Source organism: Bacillus rossius, chromosome 3, assembly GCF_032445375.1.
Source record: "Bacillus rossius redtenbacheri isolate Brsri chromosome 3, Brsri_v3, whole genome shotgun sequence".
NCBI lineage: Eukaryota > Metazoa > Arthropoda > Insecta > Phasmatodea > Bacillidae > Bacillus > Bacillus rossius.
The window spans coordinates 129,995,043-130,015,678 of NC_086332.1; the positions used below are offsets into that span (position 1 = coordinate 129,995,043).

Below are 20,636 nucleotides of genomic sequence, written 5' to 3' on the forward strand. Positions count from 1 at the left end.
TCCGGACAATGAGACCAAGTCATGACAATATCAGACGTAAAGGCTAGTAGTCATTTCCGGACCTCATAACCTTCTTCGTCGTTAGCTAATTACAGTCGATTAGACCATCGTGAAGTTTTTTAAACATACTAAAGGACCAAGTGACCTTGAAAAATATTTTAGTAATACCAAGAGGTTTTGAACTAGTAAATATTCAGTCACTACATATTTTACTACGCGCAATAAACAAAAAAGGAAGCACCATCAACGAAAAGGCTGCACATTTGGAAGCACCATCAACGAAATGGCAGCACATTTTGGAAGCACAATCAAAAAAGTAAGCACATTTTGGAAGCACCATCAACAAAAAGCAGCACATTTGGAAGCACCATCAACAAAAAGGCAGCACATATGGAAGCACCATCAACAAAACGGCAGCACATTTTGGAAGCACCATCAACGAAAAGGCAGCACATTTGGAAGCACCATCAATGAAAAGGCAGCACATTAAGAAAGCACAATCAAAAAGGGCAGCACATTTTGGAAGCACAATAAAAAAGGCAGCACATTTCGAAGCACCATCAACAAAAAAGCAGCACATTTTGGAAGCTCAATCAAAAAAGGCAGCACATTTGGAAGCACCATCAACGAAAAGGCAGCACATTTGGAAGCACCATCAACGAAAAGGCAGCACATTTTGGAAGCACCATCAAAAAAAGGAAAGACATTTGGAAGCACAAGTTTCAAGAAAAAATTCGTAGTTAGAAATCAGAATACAAAAATTAAAAACATAAAATTTTTACATTCAATATTTAATTAATTCTCAAAATTATACAAATGCAAGTAAAACAAGCCATTATTGTTTGTAGCCAGCTTTCCTCAGTTCTTTGAGTATGAAGGATATTTCTTTAATGCATGAATAGTTTCCTGCACAAAGCGAGCCATGTAGAAGTTTTGTCGGTCAACCAAGTATAACTTGTAATACAAAGCCTGCGTACAAGCTAGAGGACAACGATGGATCTACTAGTCTAAGGAAGAGTGATCTGCATTACGACAATAATTTTCCTTGTCTTGAGAGAAATAATGTTTGCGGCTCTTCCGATCTCGACAAAACACTTAAATTGAAGGACGTTGATGATTTATGGAAGAATTAAGACAATGGATGAAACCTTAACGTGAAAAGTGAGAATACATTCCAGCCGAATTCAAGTAGATCTTTCCTACTTTGTAAAAATGATGGACTCCTAGAAAGGAAGTATAAAGACGATGAAGACACTTCGACATCATCGATATCGAATTCTTACGGTAATCTGGGGGAAGACGAAGACTTCTACGGTGACTCTGAGGCTGTTGACAAAGGCATAGCCTGTGATGAAAAACTTAAAGCTGACAAGATCGAAGAATGTAGCGGTGTCCTGAGACCGAAACGATGGAAACGACGTGATATAATAAATACATCTGATAAAGCTTATTATGATCACTGGGACGATTGTGATATTAAAAGTATTTATAATAAACAAGCATGTAAGATGGTGGTAGAAGAGATTGATTATACATCATGGAAATATCCAAAAATATTGGTTGACCGGCTAACACTTCTATATGGCTCGCTTTGTGCAGGAAACTATTCATGCATTAAAGAAATATCCTTCATACTCAAAGAACTGAGGAAAGCTGGCTACATACAATAATGGCTTGTTTTACTTGCATTTTTATAATGTTGAGTATTAATTAAATATTGAATGTAAAAATTTTATGTTTTTATTTCTTGTATTTTGATTTCTAACTACAAATTTGTTCTTGTAACTTGTGATTCCAAATGTGCTTCCTTTTTTTATGGTGCTTCCAAAATGTGCTGCCTTTTCGTTGATGGTGCTTCCAAATGTGCTGCCTTTTCGTTGATGGTGCTTCCAAATGTGCAGCCTTTTTTGATTGAGCTTCCAAAATGTGCTGCCTTTTTGTTTTGGTGCTTCCAAAATGTGCTTCCTTTTTTGTTGATGGTGCTTCCAAATGTGCAGCCTTTTTTTTGTGCTTCCAAAATGTGCTGACCTTTTTGATTGTGCTTCCATAATGTGCTGCCTTTTCGTTGATGGTGCTTCCAAATGAGCTGCCTTTTCGTTGATGGTGCTTCCTTTTTGTTTATTGCGCGTAGTAAAATATGAAGTGACTGAATATTTACTAGTTCAAAACCTTTTGATGTTACTAAAATATTATTCAAGGTCACTTTGGTCCTTCAGCATGTATAAAAAATTTCACGATGGTCTAATTGACTAATTAGCTAACGACAAAGAAGGTCATGAGGTCCGGAAATGACTAGCAGTGGCGTGTGGTGGAGTTATTGTGTGGTTAAGTTGTCTCACCCATCCCCGACCTTAAGGTGGGGGGGGGGGGTCCGGGCTAAAAATTTGGATTTCTAGGTGAAAATGGGGCTAGTTTTGCAGTTTTCTTTGTATAAGTATAAAATGCAGTTGGCCAGCCAAAAAGTATGGGCAGCCTGTTAACCACTAATTTTTCGAATATAAATTACAATTAAAATGTCTAACAAAAGATTTTCCTGTTGTTTTTATGTCTAAATTAGGAGTCTGTCTCCCCACTGCCAAACACTTTTTTTTTATCTTCAAAAGAAAAAGAATTAAATCAGTATTAAAAAAATGGCAAACAACGCAGTGGCTGTGTTCTCGGCTGGGCCGGGTTGAGAGTCCTGCTCCATCCCGGACAGCATACACTGCGGAACTCACAGCTTACCTTGTTGGCACATGGACGGCAGTCGCAGATGAAGTTTACATTCTCACTGGCTAGCACTTAAAACGAAAACAGTAAACACCAAAACAGAATAAAATGTTCTTAAAACGGACACTCTTGCTAAATGAAAACTTTCCTTACAAGTTGTAAAAATAAAATTTGTGCCGGTATTTGTTTGTTGCACGACGTGCGCACACACAGCGAAGACCAGCTGCTCTGGCTACAGTGGGCCTTGAGCCAACATTACCGAAGTAGTCTCACGAAGATACGCGAACCCTTTCAGAAGAGTCTAGCAGCAGCAATGCTACCTTCCTGCAACTGGCTGCAAATGCCGCACCGCTCACGCTCGTTACGGGGCCGGCGGCACGATCATATATGTCATCTGAAACTTATATTTATCAAGTATGGACTCGTGGCTGAGCGCTCAGCGGCGCTATCATCTCACCGTAAGGTTGATGGTTCAAATCCCGGCAGGTGCGAGATTTTTTTTTACTTGTAAAAATAAATACGAGCACGTAACATTTCAAAAGTAATAAATATATTTGAATAATGAATTCAAATAAAAGTAAATTTATTAATTAAATTGTAATTTTCAGGTAAGGTAATGATAACTGATGGTCAATTAGGTTAGGTTAGCTACATTATAAATACTTTAAAACTTTGTGGACGGTTGATTTGGTTAGGATAGTTACATTAAAGATACTTGGAAATCATGTAAACGGTTTCCTAGCGCTGGATAGCTACATATTAAAAAGTTATTTGCTAAGCAACCATAAAATGATTTTACAGTATTTTTAATGTAGCTATACTTACCTTATATAACCAACCATCCACTAAACAGTCTATGTGGCATTTTTATAATGGAGAGAAAAAATGCGCGCGTAAAAATAAAAAACGTCCAGGGGGTAGGCGCTCCCTAACGGCCAACTTCGGAGAGGATCGGCATTTGCAGCCAGTTGCAGGAAGGTAGCATTGCTGCCGCTAGACTCTTGTAACCCTTTCTCCCTCTCCGCACGGCTTCCTCACCCGCCTGGCTTTTACGTTGCCATGACAACCGGGTGACACGCTAACCGACGCGCCCGCTACGGTGATCGCATCGCATTGGCACTCAAGATGAAATTACCAGATAGCAAAAATTATTACCTTACGCCAAGCAACATAACAACAGGGTAAGCACTGCTTACCTAGCGTCTATTGAATACACGCCACTGATGACTAGCCTTTAAGTCTGATATTGTCATGACTCGGTCTCATGGTCCGGAGCCACTTGGCCTGTATGTTTAGCTTTGTGCATGAACGATTTATAGGTTATTCAGATTATCGAAAAATTAGACTTTCATGTAAGGCATAGCGGCACTGTATTTAATTCGTTTGTCAGGTATATTGTCTTGAGTTGTTTTTCGTAGAGTGAATGATTAATAAATTCCACGAAAGGTAATGGAAAACAAAATATTAAATATATTTAATATTTAGTAACACCTGTCACTGGTCAAGAATCGAACCAAGGACAGGAATACATCGATTCAATATGTAAATTAATAAGTGATTTATTTAATGAATGTTGTAATTTTTCCCGTATCTATAGCTAAATAATTACACGATTCCAAGATCGCGCCCAAATTTCAAGATGGCGGGCACCTCAGTAATAATTAATTATTACTGCATTCTAGCGGTTTATAATCAAACTATTATGATGGTAATGATGGTTAGACGAGTACACACACAAGATGGTGTCCTCCAGCAGAAGAAAACAAGATGGTGGCAATGTCCTCTAGCAGGTGGTAGCTCCTGGCAGCATGTACTGAACATAAAATGTCGGTTCCATGATGTTCGTCAAGATCTAGGTCAAATATCAAGGTCAAGGTCAAATTTCAAAGTCAAGGTCAAAATTCAAGGTCAAGGTCAAAATTCAAGGTCAAGATCAAAGTTCGATGTCAACAGTCGAGGTTAAAGGTATGGTGAACAGAAAATTATACTAACATGTCACCAGCACACTCAAGCCGACGAAAAAAAATGGTCTCCAGCGGATGAAGACAAGATGGCGGACATGACATCATACCAGTTGACGATATATACCTTTGTTTTGGTGGTGGTAGGTCAGTCTGTAGGTGGCTTCTGTGGATGAAGGAACTGTTGTTTTTTTTTTTGCTCTTAGCGGTTTTGAACCAAGGACGGAAATTGATCTAATCAATCAGAATTCTAATAAGTTAATTTTTTGATGAATTTTGGAATATTTCCCGAATTTCTAGCATTGAAATTACAGATTTTCAATATGGTGGCCGTAATGAAAAGTGCAACTGTGTTTTAAAGATTAAAATTTTTTTCGATTGATTAATTATTTAATTATTTTTAAAAAATTTCCCGATTTTTTAACATAAAAAATACGGATTTTCAAGATGGCGACCATAACGATAATTGCAACAGTTACGTCTTAACACAATATGGTGGTTCTGTTTCGAACAGGTAGTGCTATTATAACTTATAATTAAAAAAATTCAAGTCCGAATATGCATGTTATTTTTATATATATGTTATTTCATTTTCAGTCTGGTAAAAGTCTCAATGGCCGTGCGGTTAAAGGCGTATGTTTTCCAACCTAGAGATCAGAGCTGCGATGGTTCGAATCACAGCGCTTCCAATGTACTTTGCATAAAAAAAAATTAAATATTATATTTCGATAAGAACAATAATAGCTATGGTAGGTAATGGAAGATCGACCTTATGTGATGAGACAGAGTGACGCTGTCACTCTCTAGGAAAAACAGCAGAAACAAAATCGACGGTATCCAAGATGGCGGCCTCCAGCAGAACAGAAAAAATCAAGAGCGACGCTGGTGCTATCTAGGAACCAACAACAGAAACAAAGTCGATGGTATTCAATATGGCAGCCTCCAGCGGAACAGTAAAAAAATCAATATGGCGACAGAGACGAAAATTTCATCATAATGAGTGGGGCGCTCGATTTAAAAGTTGGCGTATCCAAAAAAATGGCTGCTGTGGTCTTGGTCAAGGTCAAAGGTCAAGGTCACACCCATCCAAGATGGCCGCCGTGACGTCATAATTTAAGATGGCGGACCGACAATCACAATCCACGCGCCAGCGCCAGTTTCCGGACCGCCATCACATACTACTGACAATGGAAGAATACTTAACATGAAAAGTGAGAATACATTTAAGCTGAATGCAAGTAGAACTTCCGTATTTTGTAAAAGGGGAGCTTGAAGACGATGAAAGAAACTTCGACATCAACGATTTCGAATTCTTACAGTAATCTGGAAGACGATGATTTCTTTGATATTGGCGACAGTGACTCTGAGGCTGGTGACAAAAGCAAGGACTGTGATGAAGCATCTAAAGCTGGGAAGATCGAAAGCTGTGATGAAGCTCTGAAACCGAAACGATGGAACATCGAGTTAAAATAAATAATACTGATCAGGTTTATGATGAACACTGGGACAAAAGTGATATTAAAAAGGTTGAAAACTTACATTCCAGAAAGATGACGATAGCAGAAGAAATTTTGTTTATCTCATGAGAAGATCCTAACATATTAGTTGGTCGCCTTAGACTGTTGGTGGCATCGGTTCGTAGAGGAAACTACTCGCATATCGACGAAGTAGCCTCCATACTTAAAGAACTGAGGGAGTATGTCTACATGCAATAATTACTTGTTAAACTTGACATGTAGGCCTATAGTTTTGAGAAACAAAAAAAATAATATAATAATTTAAATTTGAAAATTAAAGTTTTATTTCTGTGTTCTCATTTCTACCTGAGACATAGTTCAAGTAATACAGCTACCTTTCTTTTCTTTTTCGTTGTGCTTCCAAATGTCCATCCTTTTCGATGATTGTGCTCCTTTTTATTGATTGGGCTTCCAATTGTGCTTCCTTTTTGTTAATTGTGCTTCCTCTTAGTTGATTGTGCTTCCGATTGTGCTTCCTTTTCGTTGGTTGAGCTTCATATTGTGCTTCCTTTTCGTTGATTGTGCTTCCTCTTTGATGATGAGTGGGATTTTTTGCAGCGAGGTTTGGGACCCTCCTCTACTCTGGCTTGAAAGGTACACTCCTGTCAACTGGAAGAAGGAAGATGAAGATGGAGCATCGCCAGGCTGCCTGGCACGCCGTGCGCCCGCAGTTCGAGCCGGTCTACTGGCTCGTCTGCCCACCGTCGCGCCAGGCCTAGCTGCCGGTGAATCAGTGGATTTACCCGCTTGCAGGGCTTGTCCTGCTGCCGTCTGCCGCTGTGAGTGTTGCCAGAACCGAGGCTGTCCTGCTGGCCTAGCCGCGGCTCCGGCGCTGGGGGAAGGGAATATTCAAAGCGGCCCATTTATTTTTTGCAGGAGGCTGCCTGGGCAGCTGGTCTAAGCTGACAAGTGAAGTCGCAAGCCCCTGGGGGCGCATGTACCCCTTGAAACAACAACCCAGGTGTGCCCAACAAAATAATGTTGGCCGTAAGGCCCAAGCGCCCAACCCCTGCATGGTTGAAACTTTCTGCCCCACCCAACTGTTCTTACTTAGACCTTTTTTCCTTCTTGTCCAGTAGTTTTCTTGCTTGCATTAATGCTTGATTAATTTCTCCCCGCATGACCCAGCCCAGGGTTTTCCCTGTGTCTATGCAGGTTTTACCTGGGTCACTTTAGTTAGCTTTACGGCTAGGGAATCAAAGAGGCGCCAGCCATGGCACCAATCGCCGTAATGAATGACTAATAAACCTCAAGTAGCACACGATGCACGCGCCCTTGTTTTGCATGGTTAAAACCCCACATGATAAAGTGTATAGGCTTCGGCCTGAGACACACTTAGGTCTTCCCCTAACATGGACTTCCTCCCCCCCACATTTAATTAACTTAGGTTAGGGGGGAAAATAGTTACTATTCGCTTCACACTTCGATTCGCAATGGAAATTTAATATTCTCACATGCCTAACAACAGCTCTGGAAAGAAATGCCGAAAGATTTCCGGGTTAGTTTACCTTGAGATACTTGGATGCGCTATTGGCAAATGTTCTAGTGAAAAATCATGGCATACACACATTTAGTAAATAAGAATCCAGAATTATGTTAACAGGTAAAATAATTTTTATAAAAATTAAGAAAGTAATGTTCATGATTTTTAAATTCTTATTAGAACTAAATCAATAAAATTATTGTTTTGTAACTCAAAAATGTTGGTAGTACCTAGGTAGCGGAAAAAATGTTATGCCCAAGCCCTATTATGCAAACAATACAGTACTTAATGTTATTCAACATGTATTTAAATGTACTTAAAATATATTTAAATACGTATTAGTACCGTAAATTAATTTTAACAGTAGTAGTGTCTAGATTAAAATGGTAGTCAGCAATCTGAGTTACCTATTTGGAAAACAAACTACTTTGATTAAAGTACTCTCTTATGGAAAAAAACACTTATGTGAATAGCGCTGTTTTGATTAATGCTCTGTTTTACTGGAAGGAATTAAGGCGTTACTTTGAGTGTCAGGTGTTAACAGTGTGTTTCTAGACAGTCGAAATAAAAAAAAATAGTTTTTTAAATTGCTTTAACTGTGTTTTTTGGTTATCCATGGACCCCTTGCCAGTCATTACTCTAGATAGTCGGAATTCTACTGTATTCAATAAATGACAGGTTTTTTTATTGAAGAAATTAGGAGTCTTGAACGTTTGTTAGCAAATTTTAAAGGTATTTGCAGAGTAAAAGACTAATTGTGTATTTTGTTGATGACGAATGATGTTTTTTTAAGTTTTAAATGACTGAGTTTAATATCAATTAGGAATTAATTATATGCGATGTTTTATTTTCGTAGTGTGTGCTTGCAGACAACCAGGAGGGGCTGCCCTCCTGGTAGTGTGTGCTCGCAGACAACCAGGACGGGCGGCCCTCCTGGTAGTGTGTGCTCGCAGACAACCAGGACGGGCGGCCCTCCTGGTAGTGTGTGCTCGCAGACAACCAGGACGGGCGGCCCTCCTGGTAGTGTGTGCTCGCAGACAACCAGGACGGGCGGCCCTCCTGGTAGTGTGTGCTCGCAGACAACCAGGACGGGCGGCCCTCCTGGTAGTGTGTGCTCGCAGACAACCAGGACGGGCGGCCCTCCTGCTAGTGTGTGCTCGCAGACAACCAGGACGGGCGGCCCTCCTGGTAGTGTGTGCTCGCAGACAACCAGGACGGGCGGCCCTCCTGGTAGTGTGTGCTCGCAGACAACCAGGACGGGCGGCCCTCCTGGAAGTGTGAGCTCGCAGACAACCAGGACGGGCGGCCCTCCTGGTAGTGTGTGCTCGCAGACAACCAGGACGGGCGGCCCTCCTGGTAGTGTGTGCTCGCAGACAACCAGGACGGGCGGCCCTCCTGGTAGTGTGTGCTCGCAGACAACCAGGACGGGCGGCCCTCCTGGTAGTGTGTGCTCGCAGACAACCAGGACGGGCGGCCCTCCTGGTAGTGTGTGCTCGCAGACAACCAGGACGGGCGGCCCTCCTGGTAGTGTGTGCTCGCAGACAACCAGGAGGGGCTGCCCTCCTGGTAGTGTGTGCTCGCAGACAACCAGGAGGGGCTGCCCTCCTGGTAGTGTGTGCTCGCAGACAACCAGGAGGGGCGGCCCTCCTGGTAGTGTGTGCTCGCAGACAACCAGGAGGGGCGGCCCTCCTGGTAGTGTGTGCTCGCAGACAACCAGGACGGGCGGCCCTCCTGGTAGTGTGTGCTCGCAGACAACCAGGAGGGGCTGCCCTCCTGGTAGTGTGTGCTCGCAGACAACCAGGAGGGGCGGCCCTCCTGGTAGTGTGTGCTCGCAGACAACCAGGACGGGCGGCCCTCCTGGTAGTGTGTGCTCGCAGACAACCAGGACGGGCGGCCCTCCTGGTAGTGTGTGCTCGCAGACAACCAGGACGGGCGGCCCTCCTGGTAGTGTGTGCTCGCAGACAACCTGCCCTCCTGGTAGTGTGTGCTTGCAGACAACCAGGACGGGCGGCCCTCCTGGTAGTGTGTGCTCGCAGACAACCAGGACGGGCGGCCCTCCTGGTAGTGTGTGCTCGCAGACAACCAGGACGGGCGGCCCTCCTGGTAGTGTGTGCTCGCAGACAACCAGGACGGGCGGCCCTCCTGGTAGTGTGTGCTCGCAGACAACCAGGACGGGCGGCCCTCCTGGTAGTGTGTGCTCGCAGACAACCAGGACGGGCGGCCCTCCTGGTAGTGTGTGCTCGCAGACAACCAGGACGGGCGGCCCTCCTGGTAGTGTGTGCTCGCAGACAACCAGGACGGGCGGCCCTCCTGGTAGTGTGTGCTCGCAGACAACCAGGACGGGCGGCCCTCCTGGTAGTGTGTGCTCGCAGACAACCAGGAGGGGCGGCCCTCCTGGTAGTGTGTGCTCGCAGACAACCAGGACGGGCGGCCCTCCTGGTAGTGTGTGCTCGCAGACAACCAGGAGGGGCTGCCCTCCTGGTAGTGTGTGCTCGCAGACAACCAGGACGGGCGGCCCTCCTGGTAGTGTGTGCTCGCAGACAACCAGGACGGGCGGCCCTCCTGGTAGTGTGTGCTCGCAGACAACCAGGACGGGCGGCCCTCCTGGTAGTGTGTGCTCGCAGACAACCAGGACGGGCGGCCCTCCTGGTAGTGTGTGCTCGCAGACAACCAGGACGGGCGGCCCTCCTGGTAGTGTGTGCTCGCAGACAACCAGGAGGGGCGGCCCTCCTGGTAGTGTGTGCTCGCAGACAACCAGGAGGGGCGGCCCTCCTGGTAGTGTGTGCTCGCAGACAACCAGGAGGGGCGGCCCTCCTGGTAGTGTGTGCTCGCAGACAACCAGGAGGGGCGGCCCTCCTGGTAGTGTGTGCTCGCAGACAACCAGGAGGGGCGGCCCTCCTGGTAGTGTGTGCTCGCAGACAACCAGGAGGGGCGGCCCTCCTGGTAGTGTGTGCTCGCAGACAACCAGGAGGGGCGGCCCTCCTGGTAGTGTGTGCTCGCAGACAACCAGGACGGGCGGCCCTCCTGGTAGTGTGTGCTCGCAGACAACCAGGACGGGCGGCCCTCCTGGTAGTGTGTGCTCGCAGACAACCAGGACGGGCGGCCCTCCTGGTAGTGTGTGCTCGCAGACAACCAGGACGGGCGGCCCTCCTGGTAGTGTGTGCTCGCAGACAACCAGGACGGGCGGCCCTCCTGGTAGTGTGTGCTCGCAGACAACCAGGACGGGCGGCCCTCCTGGTAGTGTGTGCTCGCAGACAACCAGGACGGGCGGCCCTCCTGGTAGTGTGTGCTCGCAGACAACCAGGAGGGGCGGCCCTCCTGGTAGTGTGTGCTCGCAGACAACCAGGAGGGGCGGCCCTCCTGGTAGTGTGTGCTCGCAGACAACCAGGAGGGGCTGCCCTCCTGGTAGTGTGTGCTCGCAGACAACCAGGAGGGGCGGCCCTCCTGGTAGTGTGTGCTCGCAGACAACCAGGACGGGCGGCCCTCCTGGTAGTGTGTGCTCGCAGACAACCAGGACGGGCGGCCCTCCTGGTAGTGTGTGCTCGCAAACAACCAGGACGGGCGGCCCTCCTGGTAGTGTGTGCTCGCAGACAACCAGGAGGGGCGGCCCTCCTTGTAGTGTGTGCTCGCAGACAACCAGGAGGGGCGGCCCTCCTGGTAGTGTGTGCTCGCAGACAACCAGGAGGGGCTGCCCTCCTGGTAGTGTGTGCTCGCAGACAACCAGGACGGGCGGCCCTCCTGGTAGTGTGTGCTTGCAGACAACCTGCCCTCCTGGTAGTGTGTGCTTGCAGACAACCAGGACGGGCGGCCCTCCTGGTAGTGTGTGCTCGCAGACAACCAGGACGGGCGGCCCTCCTGGTAGTGTGTGCTCGCAGACAACCAGGACGGGCGGCCCTCCTGGTAGTGTGTGCTCGCAGACAACCAGGAGGGGTGGCCCTCCTGGTAGTGTGTGCTCGCAGACAACCAGGAGGGGCGGCCCTCCTTGTAGTGTGTGCTCGCAGACAACCAGGAGGGGCGGCCCTCCTGGTAGTGTGTGCTTGCAGACAACCAGGAGGGGCTGCCCTCCTGGTAGTGTGTGCTTGCAGACAACCAGGACGGGCGGCCCTCCTGGTAGTGTGTGCTTGCAGACAACCTGCCCTCCTGGTAGTGTGTGCTTGCAGACAACCAGGACGGGCGGCCCTCCTGGTAGTGTGTGCTTGCAGACAACCAGGAGGGGCTGCCCTCCTGGTAGTGTGTGCTTTCAGACAACCAGGACGGGCGGCCCTCCTTGTAGTGTGTGCTTGCAGACAACCTGCCCTCCTGGTAGTGTGTGCTTGCAGACAACATAGGAGGGGCGGCCCTCCTGGTAGTGTGTGCTTGCAGACAACCAGGAGGGGCTGCCCTCCTGGTAGTGTGTGCTTGCAGACAACCAGGACGGGCGGCCCTCCTGGTAGTGTGTGCTTGCAGACAACCTGCCCTCCTGGTAGTGTGTGCTTGCAGACAACCAGGACGGGCGGCCCTCCTGGTAGTGTGTGCTCGCAGACAACCAGGAGGGGCGGCCCTCCTGGTAGTGTGTGCTTGCAGACAACCAGGAGGGGCTGCCCTCCTGGTAGTGTGTGCTTGCAGACAACCAGGACGGGCGGCCCTCCTGGTAGTGTGTGCTTGCAGACAACCTGCCCTCCTGGTAGTGTGTGCTCGCAGACAACCAGGACGGGCGGCCCTCCTGGTAGTGTGTGCTCGCAGACAACCAGGAGGGGCTGCCCTCCTGGTAGTGTGTGCTCGCAGACAACCAGGACGGGTGGCCCTCCTGGTAGTGTGTGCTCGCAGACAACCAGGACGGGCGGCCCTCCTGGAAGTGTGTGTATTCGCAGACAACCAGGAGGGGCGGCCCTCCTGGTAGTGTGTGCTCGCAGACAACCAGGAGGGGCTGCCCTCCTGGTAGTGTGTGCTCGCAGACAACCAGGAGGGGCGGCCCTCCTGGTAGTGTGTGCTCGCAGACAACCAGGACGGGCGGCCCTCCTGGTAGTGTGTGCTCGCAGACAACCAGGACGGGCGGCCCTCCTGGTAGTGTGTGCTCGCAGACAACCAGGAGGGGCTACCCTCCTGGTAGTGTGTGCTCGCAGACAACCAGGAGGGGCGGCCCTCCTGGTAGTGTGTGCTCGCAGACAACCAGGACGGGCGGCCCTCCTGGTAGTGTGTGCTCGCAGACAACCAGGACGGGCGGCCCTCCTGGTAGTGTGTGCTCGCAGACAACCAGGACGGGCGGCCCTCCTGGTAGTGTGTGCTCGCAGACAACCAGGACGGGCGGCCCTCCTGGTAGTGTGTGCTCGCAGACAACCAGGACGGGCTGCCCTCCTGGTAGTGTGTGCTCGCAGACAACCAGGAGGGGCGGCCCTCCTGGTAGTGTGTGCTCGCAGACAACCAGGAGGGGCGGCCCTCCTGGTAGTGTGTGCTCGCAGACAACCAGGACGGGCGGCCCTCCTGGTAGTGTGTGCTCGCAGACAACCAGGAGGGGCGGCCCTCCTGGTAGTGTGTGCTCGCAGACAACCAGGAGGGGCGGCCCTCCTTGTAGTGTGTGCTCGCAGACAACCAGGAGGGGCGGCCCTCCTGGTAGTGTGTGCTCGCAGACAACCAGGACGGGCGGCCCTCCTGGTAGTGTGTGCTTGCAGACAACCTGCCCTCCTGGTAGTGTGTGCTTGCAGACAACCAGGACGGGCGGCCCTCCTGGTAGTGTGTGCTCGCAGACAACCAGGACGGGCGGCTCTCCTGGTAGTGTGTGCTTGCAGACAACCAGGAGGGGCGGCCCTCCTGGTAGTGTGTGCTTGCAGACAACCAGGACGGGCGGCTCTCCTGGTAGTGTGTGCTTGCAGACAACCAGGAGGGGCGGCCCTCCTGGTAGTGTGTGCTCGCAGACAACCAGGACGGGCGGCCCTCCTGGTAGTGTGTGCTCGCAGACAACCAGGACGGGCGGCCCTCCTGGTAGTGTGTGCTCGCAGACAACCAGGACGGGCGGCCCTCCTGGTAGTGTGTGCTCGCAGACAACCAGGAGGGGCTGCCCTCCTGGTAGTGTGTGCTTGCAGACAACCAGGACGGGCGGCCCTCCTGGTAGTGTGTGCTTGCAGACAACCTGCCCTCCTGGTAGTGTGTGCTTGCAGACAACCAGGACGGGCGGCCCTCCTGGTAGTGTGTGCTCGCAGACAACCAGGACGGGCGGCTCTCCTGGTAGTGTGTGCTTGCAGACAACCAGGAGGGGCGGCTCTCCTGGTAGTGTGTGCTTGCAGACAACCAGGACGGGCGGCCCTCCTGGTAGTGTGTGCTTGCAGACAACCTGCCCTCCTGGTAGTGTGTGCTTGCAGACAACCAGGACGGGCGGCCCTCCTGGTAGTGTGTGCTCGCAGACAACCAGGACGGGCGGCCCTCCTGGTAGTGTGTGCTCGCAGACAACCAGGACGGGCGGCCCTCCTGGTAGTGTGTGCTCGCAGACAACCAGGAGGGGCTGCCCTCCTGGTAGTGTGTGCTTGCAGACAACCAGGACGGGCGGCCCTCCTGGTAGTGTGTGCTTGCAGACAACCTGCCCTCCTGGTAGTGTGTGCTTGCAGACAACCAGGACGGGCGGCCCTCCTGGTAGTGTGTGCTCGCAGACAACCAGGACGGGCGGCTCTCCTGGTAGTGTGTGCTTGCAGACAACCAGGAGGGGCGGCCCTCCTGGTAGTGTGTGCTCGCAGACAACCAGGACGGGCGGCTCTCCTGGTAGTGTGTGCTTGCAGACAACCAGGACGGGCGGCTCTCCTGGTAGTGTGTGCTTGCAGACAACCAGGAGGGGCGGCCCTCCTGGTAGTGTGTGCTCGCAGACAACCAGGACGGGCGGCTCTCCTGGTAGTGTGTGCTTGCAGACAACCAGGAGGGGCGGCCCTCCTGGTAGTGTGTGCTCGCAGACAACCAGGACGGGCGGCTCTCCTGGTAGTGTGTGCTTGCAGACAACCAGGACGGGCGGCTCTCCTGGTAGTGTGTGCTCGCAGACAACCAGGAGGGGCGGCCCTCCTGGTAGTGTGTGCTCGCAGACAACCAGGAGGGGCGGCCCTGCTGCATCAAGCTCCTCGTCGAGTGCCCGCTTGCGTGGCTGCCAAACGGGTTTCATGTCGAAAGAATGTTTTATTAAAAATTTTTTGTATATTTTAAAGTTTTCTGCTTATTGCATGCATCTAGGCTAAAATCTGTGCAGTATACAACATACAGGCACCGTATCAAGAGATGAAGTGTCAACCCCGCGTGCAGAACTCTCGGGCCGCGCAGGCCCCTCCTGGATATTCCTACAGATTGGGGCCCCTTATTGTACACCTTTATTTATTTTTCCCACTGCTAGTATGTATGACAAAAATATACAAATATAAAAATAATTGTTAATTTTCAAGCCTAAAAGTCAATAATACTTTTCTATAGTCCACGAAAATTTTCCACTGCAGTTTCTCGTGGCAGTAGTGGAATAATTTTTATTACTTGTTGTGTGTTTGTAATGTCGAGTATGTTTATGATAGTGCTTTGACACCTTCATTTTCAACAACCAGCACCAAATTACGCCCTACAGCATTGTCTAGTTTATATTCACAAACTCTACGTATATATTTCTGTTATGTGTCAACAGTTATTTGTTTATTTTCACATCTGGTACATGCCAGTATGAATTTTCCGAGCAAAATAGAGCCTGCGCCTAATTATCACATCTAATTATAACAGTAGAGAAGTTCTTTGATTTCATGTCATTTCTGTAACACACCATTTGTAAAAAAGTTTTTTTTACTCACTAACATTTAAAAAAATTAACATTAAGTTAAAGTTTATCTTACATTTGGGGCTTCAATTAATACACATAAAGTTCATTCAATGCATGACAGTGCCATCCTAACTCATTCAATACCTCATAGGTATGTTATCACAGTAGCACACCATTTGCGACATATTGCTGCTAATCCAGTTTTAGAAGCTATATTGTCCGGGCAGCTGTATCTTCAAGTGAATTAAACAAGGTTTTGTGAATGCACTTACCCATTACAGATGACAGCTGGATAAATAGCTTTCTGATTGTTGTCCACATGCTGTTCAGACTTCTTTATGAACGCCTCCTGCACCCGATAAGCTCGTATAGTTGGAGCACCTGACAAAATAAATATTATTAATAAAATATTTATAACTAAAAATAATTGGAATGAAAAAATTCTGGTTTAGTTATTTGTTACGTTTAATGCTCAAACATGTTACTGAATTTTATTTTAATTTAAAAGACAAACAACCTTGAATAGATATATAATGCTAGTGAGATAATTTTTTACTTGGGGTAAATTTTTGCATCACCATCATCACTGTCATCAGTTTAAAAGGAATGTTAGCAAACAAAACACTTTATTTTTACGTTTTCCTGGAATAAACGACCTTTTATTTAGGTCCCAATTTATTTGTCAATAAATGTAATGCCATACTTTCCCTCAAATTACTTTGCAGACAGTACTTCCTTTTCTTTATTCACGTCACGTATACAATGTAAAAACTTATTTTTATTTATGTAAACTTTGTTTAAGATGTTCTTCCACAATACGAATTCCCGTCAAATGTTTTGTTTTGCCATTTTCTCCATGAGATGAATGATGTACATTATTACTTATCAAGTTCAAGTTGGCAAAAACTTTGTTCCTGTATAATTTTTTTTTGTGTTGAAATGCACTATTTATTAGGAAGTTATTGTTAACTTATTTATTAGAAGGAATACGAAGTTATCTGATGTGTAAATGCTCTTACTGACACATTTTTAATTATTTGTTCCGTCGCCGCTGTGTATCGTATATGAAAATGTATCCAGCGCTGGTTCGCATCATAGTATTTGGTTAAGTTGATGCTCATATAGTGTGTGTACACGTAGTCTAGTACTGATACTGATAGCTTGCTGAATGCATGTAAAATGCGTGCACTCTGTCCCGTGCCAAGTGAACTAACTATACTTATTTGAAAGCCTGCAATCTTTCATGATTTGTATGTGATACAACTAAAGTTATTGGTACGCTAAATTAGTTGTATCTCGCATTAGGGCCCCTTTTTTTGTTCTCAATTCATTTTAAGTTGATACAAAATATATTGTTGTTTCATAATATTTATCTACCAGTTATTATATTGTAAAATAAAAGTGGAGTGAAATGCAAAATTATAATTTGTTTTATGTGTAAATTCTTGTTCAAATTATTTTCAAACACAAATCAACAAAAATGCTTTCCTCACATAAAAGTTGCAAACCTAATTTTCAAACTCAATTTCTGTTCTTAGTTTTGCCAGGTAAGAAATGTAGATATGAATTATTATAAATAAGTGGTTATAATTACTTTACTAGTACTATCATAAAAAGTCTACTTAATAAAGAAAAAACAGTAAACAATAAAAAAATAATTTTTACAAACTTGTAAAATTAATTCAAAATAAAGACAGGAAAAAAGTAAAAGAATATGTAATAGTTATTATTTTATCTCACTGTCAGAGCAGAATACTGACCTGTGATGCTCTCCTCAAAGTGTGAAAAAATTGGGGCTCTGCTTGCAGACTCTATTCTTCTTACTTGTCGAACTGTTGCCACGTATATACGCTAGAAAATAAAAGAAATGCTTTACAAATAGGCTAGGTAATCAATTTTAAGTCAAATTTGTAAGCCTTATTTCATAAATTTTATTAAATTAATGTATTACTTAATGTATATTGAAAATTTCTTAAAATTATAACAGCTAGATTAATATTTACTTAACTTTGAAAAACAACTCAAAAAATAATGATCTTACAATAATGGCAGTAAAAACTTTGCAAGCAAGCAAAATCGTAACAGCTTTCTCAAAACCTGTGAGTCATACAGATTTTCGCCCGGGTGTGGCTATAGTGTATAATGTTCATAGTTTTTACTATGAAAGTCGTGGAGCAAACTTTTAAATATATTTACCTGGAGTTAAACATCACACTCATAGCACGGTTTAAAACTTACTTGTATAAAGTAGTACAGTACGCCAATAGGAACTACAACTGCCATGAAGATAGGTGTAGAATAGCAGATGACAATTAACGTGCCTATAAGCTGTAACAAAAACACATCTTGATCTTATTCACTGACGATAGATTGCCAAGTAATGCTTCATAATGATATGGTGGATATACAGTGCAGTCAGAACACAGTGTATGTAGCAAAAAAAAACTCTTAAATAATTTTACGCAAAAAATGATAATGTACCATCAGGTTAAACATAAATTCGTAATTGTTAGTAGGCATTCATTTTGATGATTCATTATTAATTTAAGTGTTCAATTTGCTTTCAGGCAGATTTTGTGAAATAAGTCTGTTTAGCTACGAACAGTAAAAAAATAATGGAGGCGAGAATACATACGTAAGAGAAAATAATAACGTGATTCAAGGAAAAGTACAAGCTAGTTTGAACTAAGAAGTTGGCAGCTGCACATTACTATCTGACATTTTAACCTTGAATACAACGAGAAAATTGTGTCGGCTCCATACAGAAGTCATTTTGGGAAATGATAAAAAAAAGTTTAGCAAAAGTAAGTATTTTTAAGTCAGCAGATAGGTAATCGAGTCCAGCCTTTCTAATTTCAAAAGGCAAGAGCCTATAGGTTACTATTGGTTCGTGAACTAACGAAATTGAATGATTAAACTTTGGTCATATATGCCAACAGTAGATGTGCCTTCTCAAAATGTTGACTAGGCAAAGTTTACACAATCCTACACTCTTACAGAGCACATAGACCATATAACTGGTGTTATGTACCATTTGCGTGTAATAATGGTGTATATACTTTACCAGAACTATTGAAACAGGTATGATGTAAATAAATACCAATTCCAGTGTGTATGTTCCATTGTATTGATGACATCAGCATTTACAGCAATTCATGGGAAGAATACATATGCACAATGATTTCACCAATGCCTTTTATCACCACTCATAGCCATGAGCTTCTTGTGATTGGTGACTACTTCACTCTGGGGGATGACACATCTAAGTATTTCCATTTAATGCAAGTGTCTCATGTCAGAAAATACTCCCATGCACTTATAACACTTACCGCAAAGTGCTACCAATATTTGAGTTTTTGATTTTGGGTTGTAAAAAAAATTGCACTGTGTGATTGAATATGTGCATAAATAACTAACCTATGTTTATTTTTGATAAATGTATCTCCTCAAGTAAGCATAATTTGTTTAGTCAAAATATCTGAGCAGTCGTGTGAAGCTCTGTGAGCAGTGCAGTTGGGTGTCTGTGTCTTCCGCACGCGCCGCAAGTGACGAGTGACGTGACTGCTGGGTAGCCTGAACGACGAGAGGACGGTGAAATATAAAAATAAACCCGTCAGAAAGAGAGAACAAGCAAGAGAATTGACGGTCCTCTCTCCATGTCAATCTTGACATGTGTTTAAGAGCAACTGTGCTCAATCATTATGGTTTTTGCACGAGATTTCACATGCATTCAACTGAACAAAACTTCAGCCCTTGTTGGCAATTTTTTCCCTAGCCTAACTAAAACTGTTTATTTGGGAGGGTCTGGTAAGGAAAGACTGGAGGTGCGTCCGAGGCCAAAGCCTGTACGCCTATTCGTGCTAGTTTTCAGTCGTGCAGAGAGGGTAGCATGCATTGAGTGCTTTATTTGGGAAGTTGCCAGCCATGGCAGCAATTGATGGAATGACTAAATCCCTTATCTTATGTCAAAAACTATAACTAGTTAAGTTGGGTCCAGGTAAAACCTGCATAGATACAGGGAAAACACTGGGCTCATTCATGTGGGGTTAAATATTGCAAGAATTAAGCAGCCAGGTTAAATACAGGACAAAAGGATGGTCCGGAAGAGTAATTGGTCAGAGCAGAAAGTAACAACCAGGCTGGGGGTGGGAGCTGAACCTTGTGGTCCGCATTGGTGTTTGCGTCTGGCTTGGTACCAGTGGCGTAGCGCCCCTGGTCAGCACTTGTGCTTAGTCTAGGAAAGAAGGTGATAACACACATACAAACAAAGTATTAATTTAATTACATTAATTAATCGTGAGCTGCCGCGTCGGATCTCACTCCAGAACCGATAAAGTGGTAGGTCGCCTGTCGGCAGTTAGCGAAATCATCCAAACTGTCATTCCAAAACCTTTGCCCCAGCAGTTATGCTTCAGGAGCTAAGAGTTAATTAATGTAAAATTCCGAACCATGAGTTGGTGCATCGTGACACACTCAGGAAAGGACAGAGCATCAGTTTGACCTGTTGTGAGAAGGCAGTGTCAGAGAAATCACCCAGTCCTTCATCGTGACCATCGTTGTGTTTATAAGTGCATTTTTTATGTTCCTTCAGCACCACACAAGTTTGCCGATAACCACCGAACTTACAAAGAGTAGCTTGATGCCTCTTATTTTTCCGCGGCAAAGAGATGGGTAAAAATTAAATACAATAGACAAAAAGGAAACCGGTTTAAAAGATAGCAGTTTTCTCGTTTGTCTTTTTGCTAGGTAATACAGGAATTGGGGGTGTTTGTAAATATGGTGATGGGGGGAGAGAGAAGTAAGTCCCCTCATACCCTTTCATAGCAAACTGACAAAGAATAATTGAGGGTTAATAGCACTGCTGTATTTCTTGTGTACCGATAATATTAGAAATGGAACACAAAGTTTTCCCGTTTTATTAATGGAACTCTAGTGGAGTTATCTCATTGGTGTGACCCATATTTGAGGGTGAAAATGTTAGATTCCCCCCCCCCCAAAAAAAAAATTTGAGGTGCTATTCTTCTGCAGATAAATACGTTAAAAGGTAATCTGCAGGGCTTTTAGCACTTATGCTTGAAAGCTGTTTAGTGCGTCCGTCCATTTGCACTGGTGCTGGACTACAGGTGCCGCTCTCACTCGGAGATCTTCAGATATGTTCAACTGCGGTGCATCTTCCCTCCCCCCTCCATTACTTTAATACCCACACACTGCATTTA

General features: G+C 45.8%; 1 protein-coding gene across 3 annotated transcripts in view; it reads right to left on the reverse strand.

Moving 5' to 3' along the window:
- LOC134531245 (ATP-binding cassette sub-family C member 3-like) overlaps window positions 1–20,636 on the reverse strand; it is a 289,530-nt gene that overhangs the window by 74,985 nt on the left and 193,909 nt on the right. For all 3 annotated transcript variants that reach the window (XM_063366935.1, XM_063366937.1, XM_063366936.1), the window contains 3 exons: window positions 17,659–17,748; window positions 17,181–17,271; window positions 15,693–15,801 (listed from right to left, as the gene is read on the reverse strand). In XM_063366935.1, the coding sequence (XP_063223005.1) occupies window positions 15,693–15,801; window positions 17,181–17,271; window positions 17,659–17,748 (290 nt within the window). The remainder of the gene's footprint in view (window positions 1–15,692; window positions 15,802–17,180; window positions 17,272–17,658; window positions 17,749–20,636) is intronic.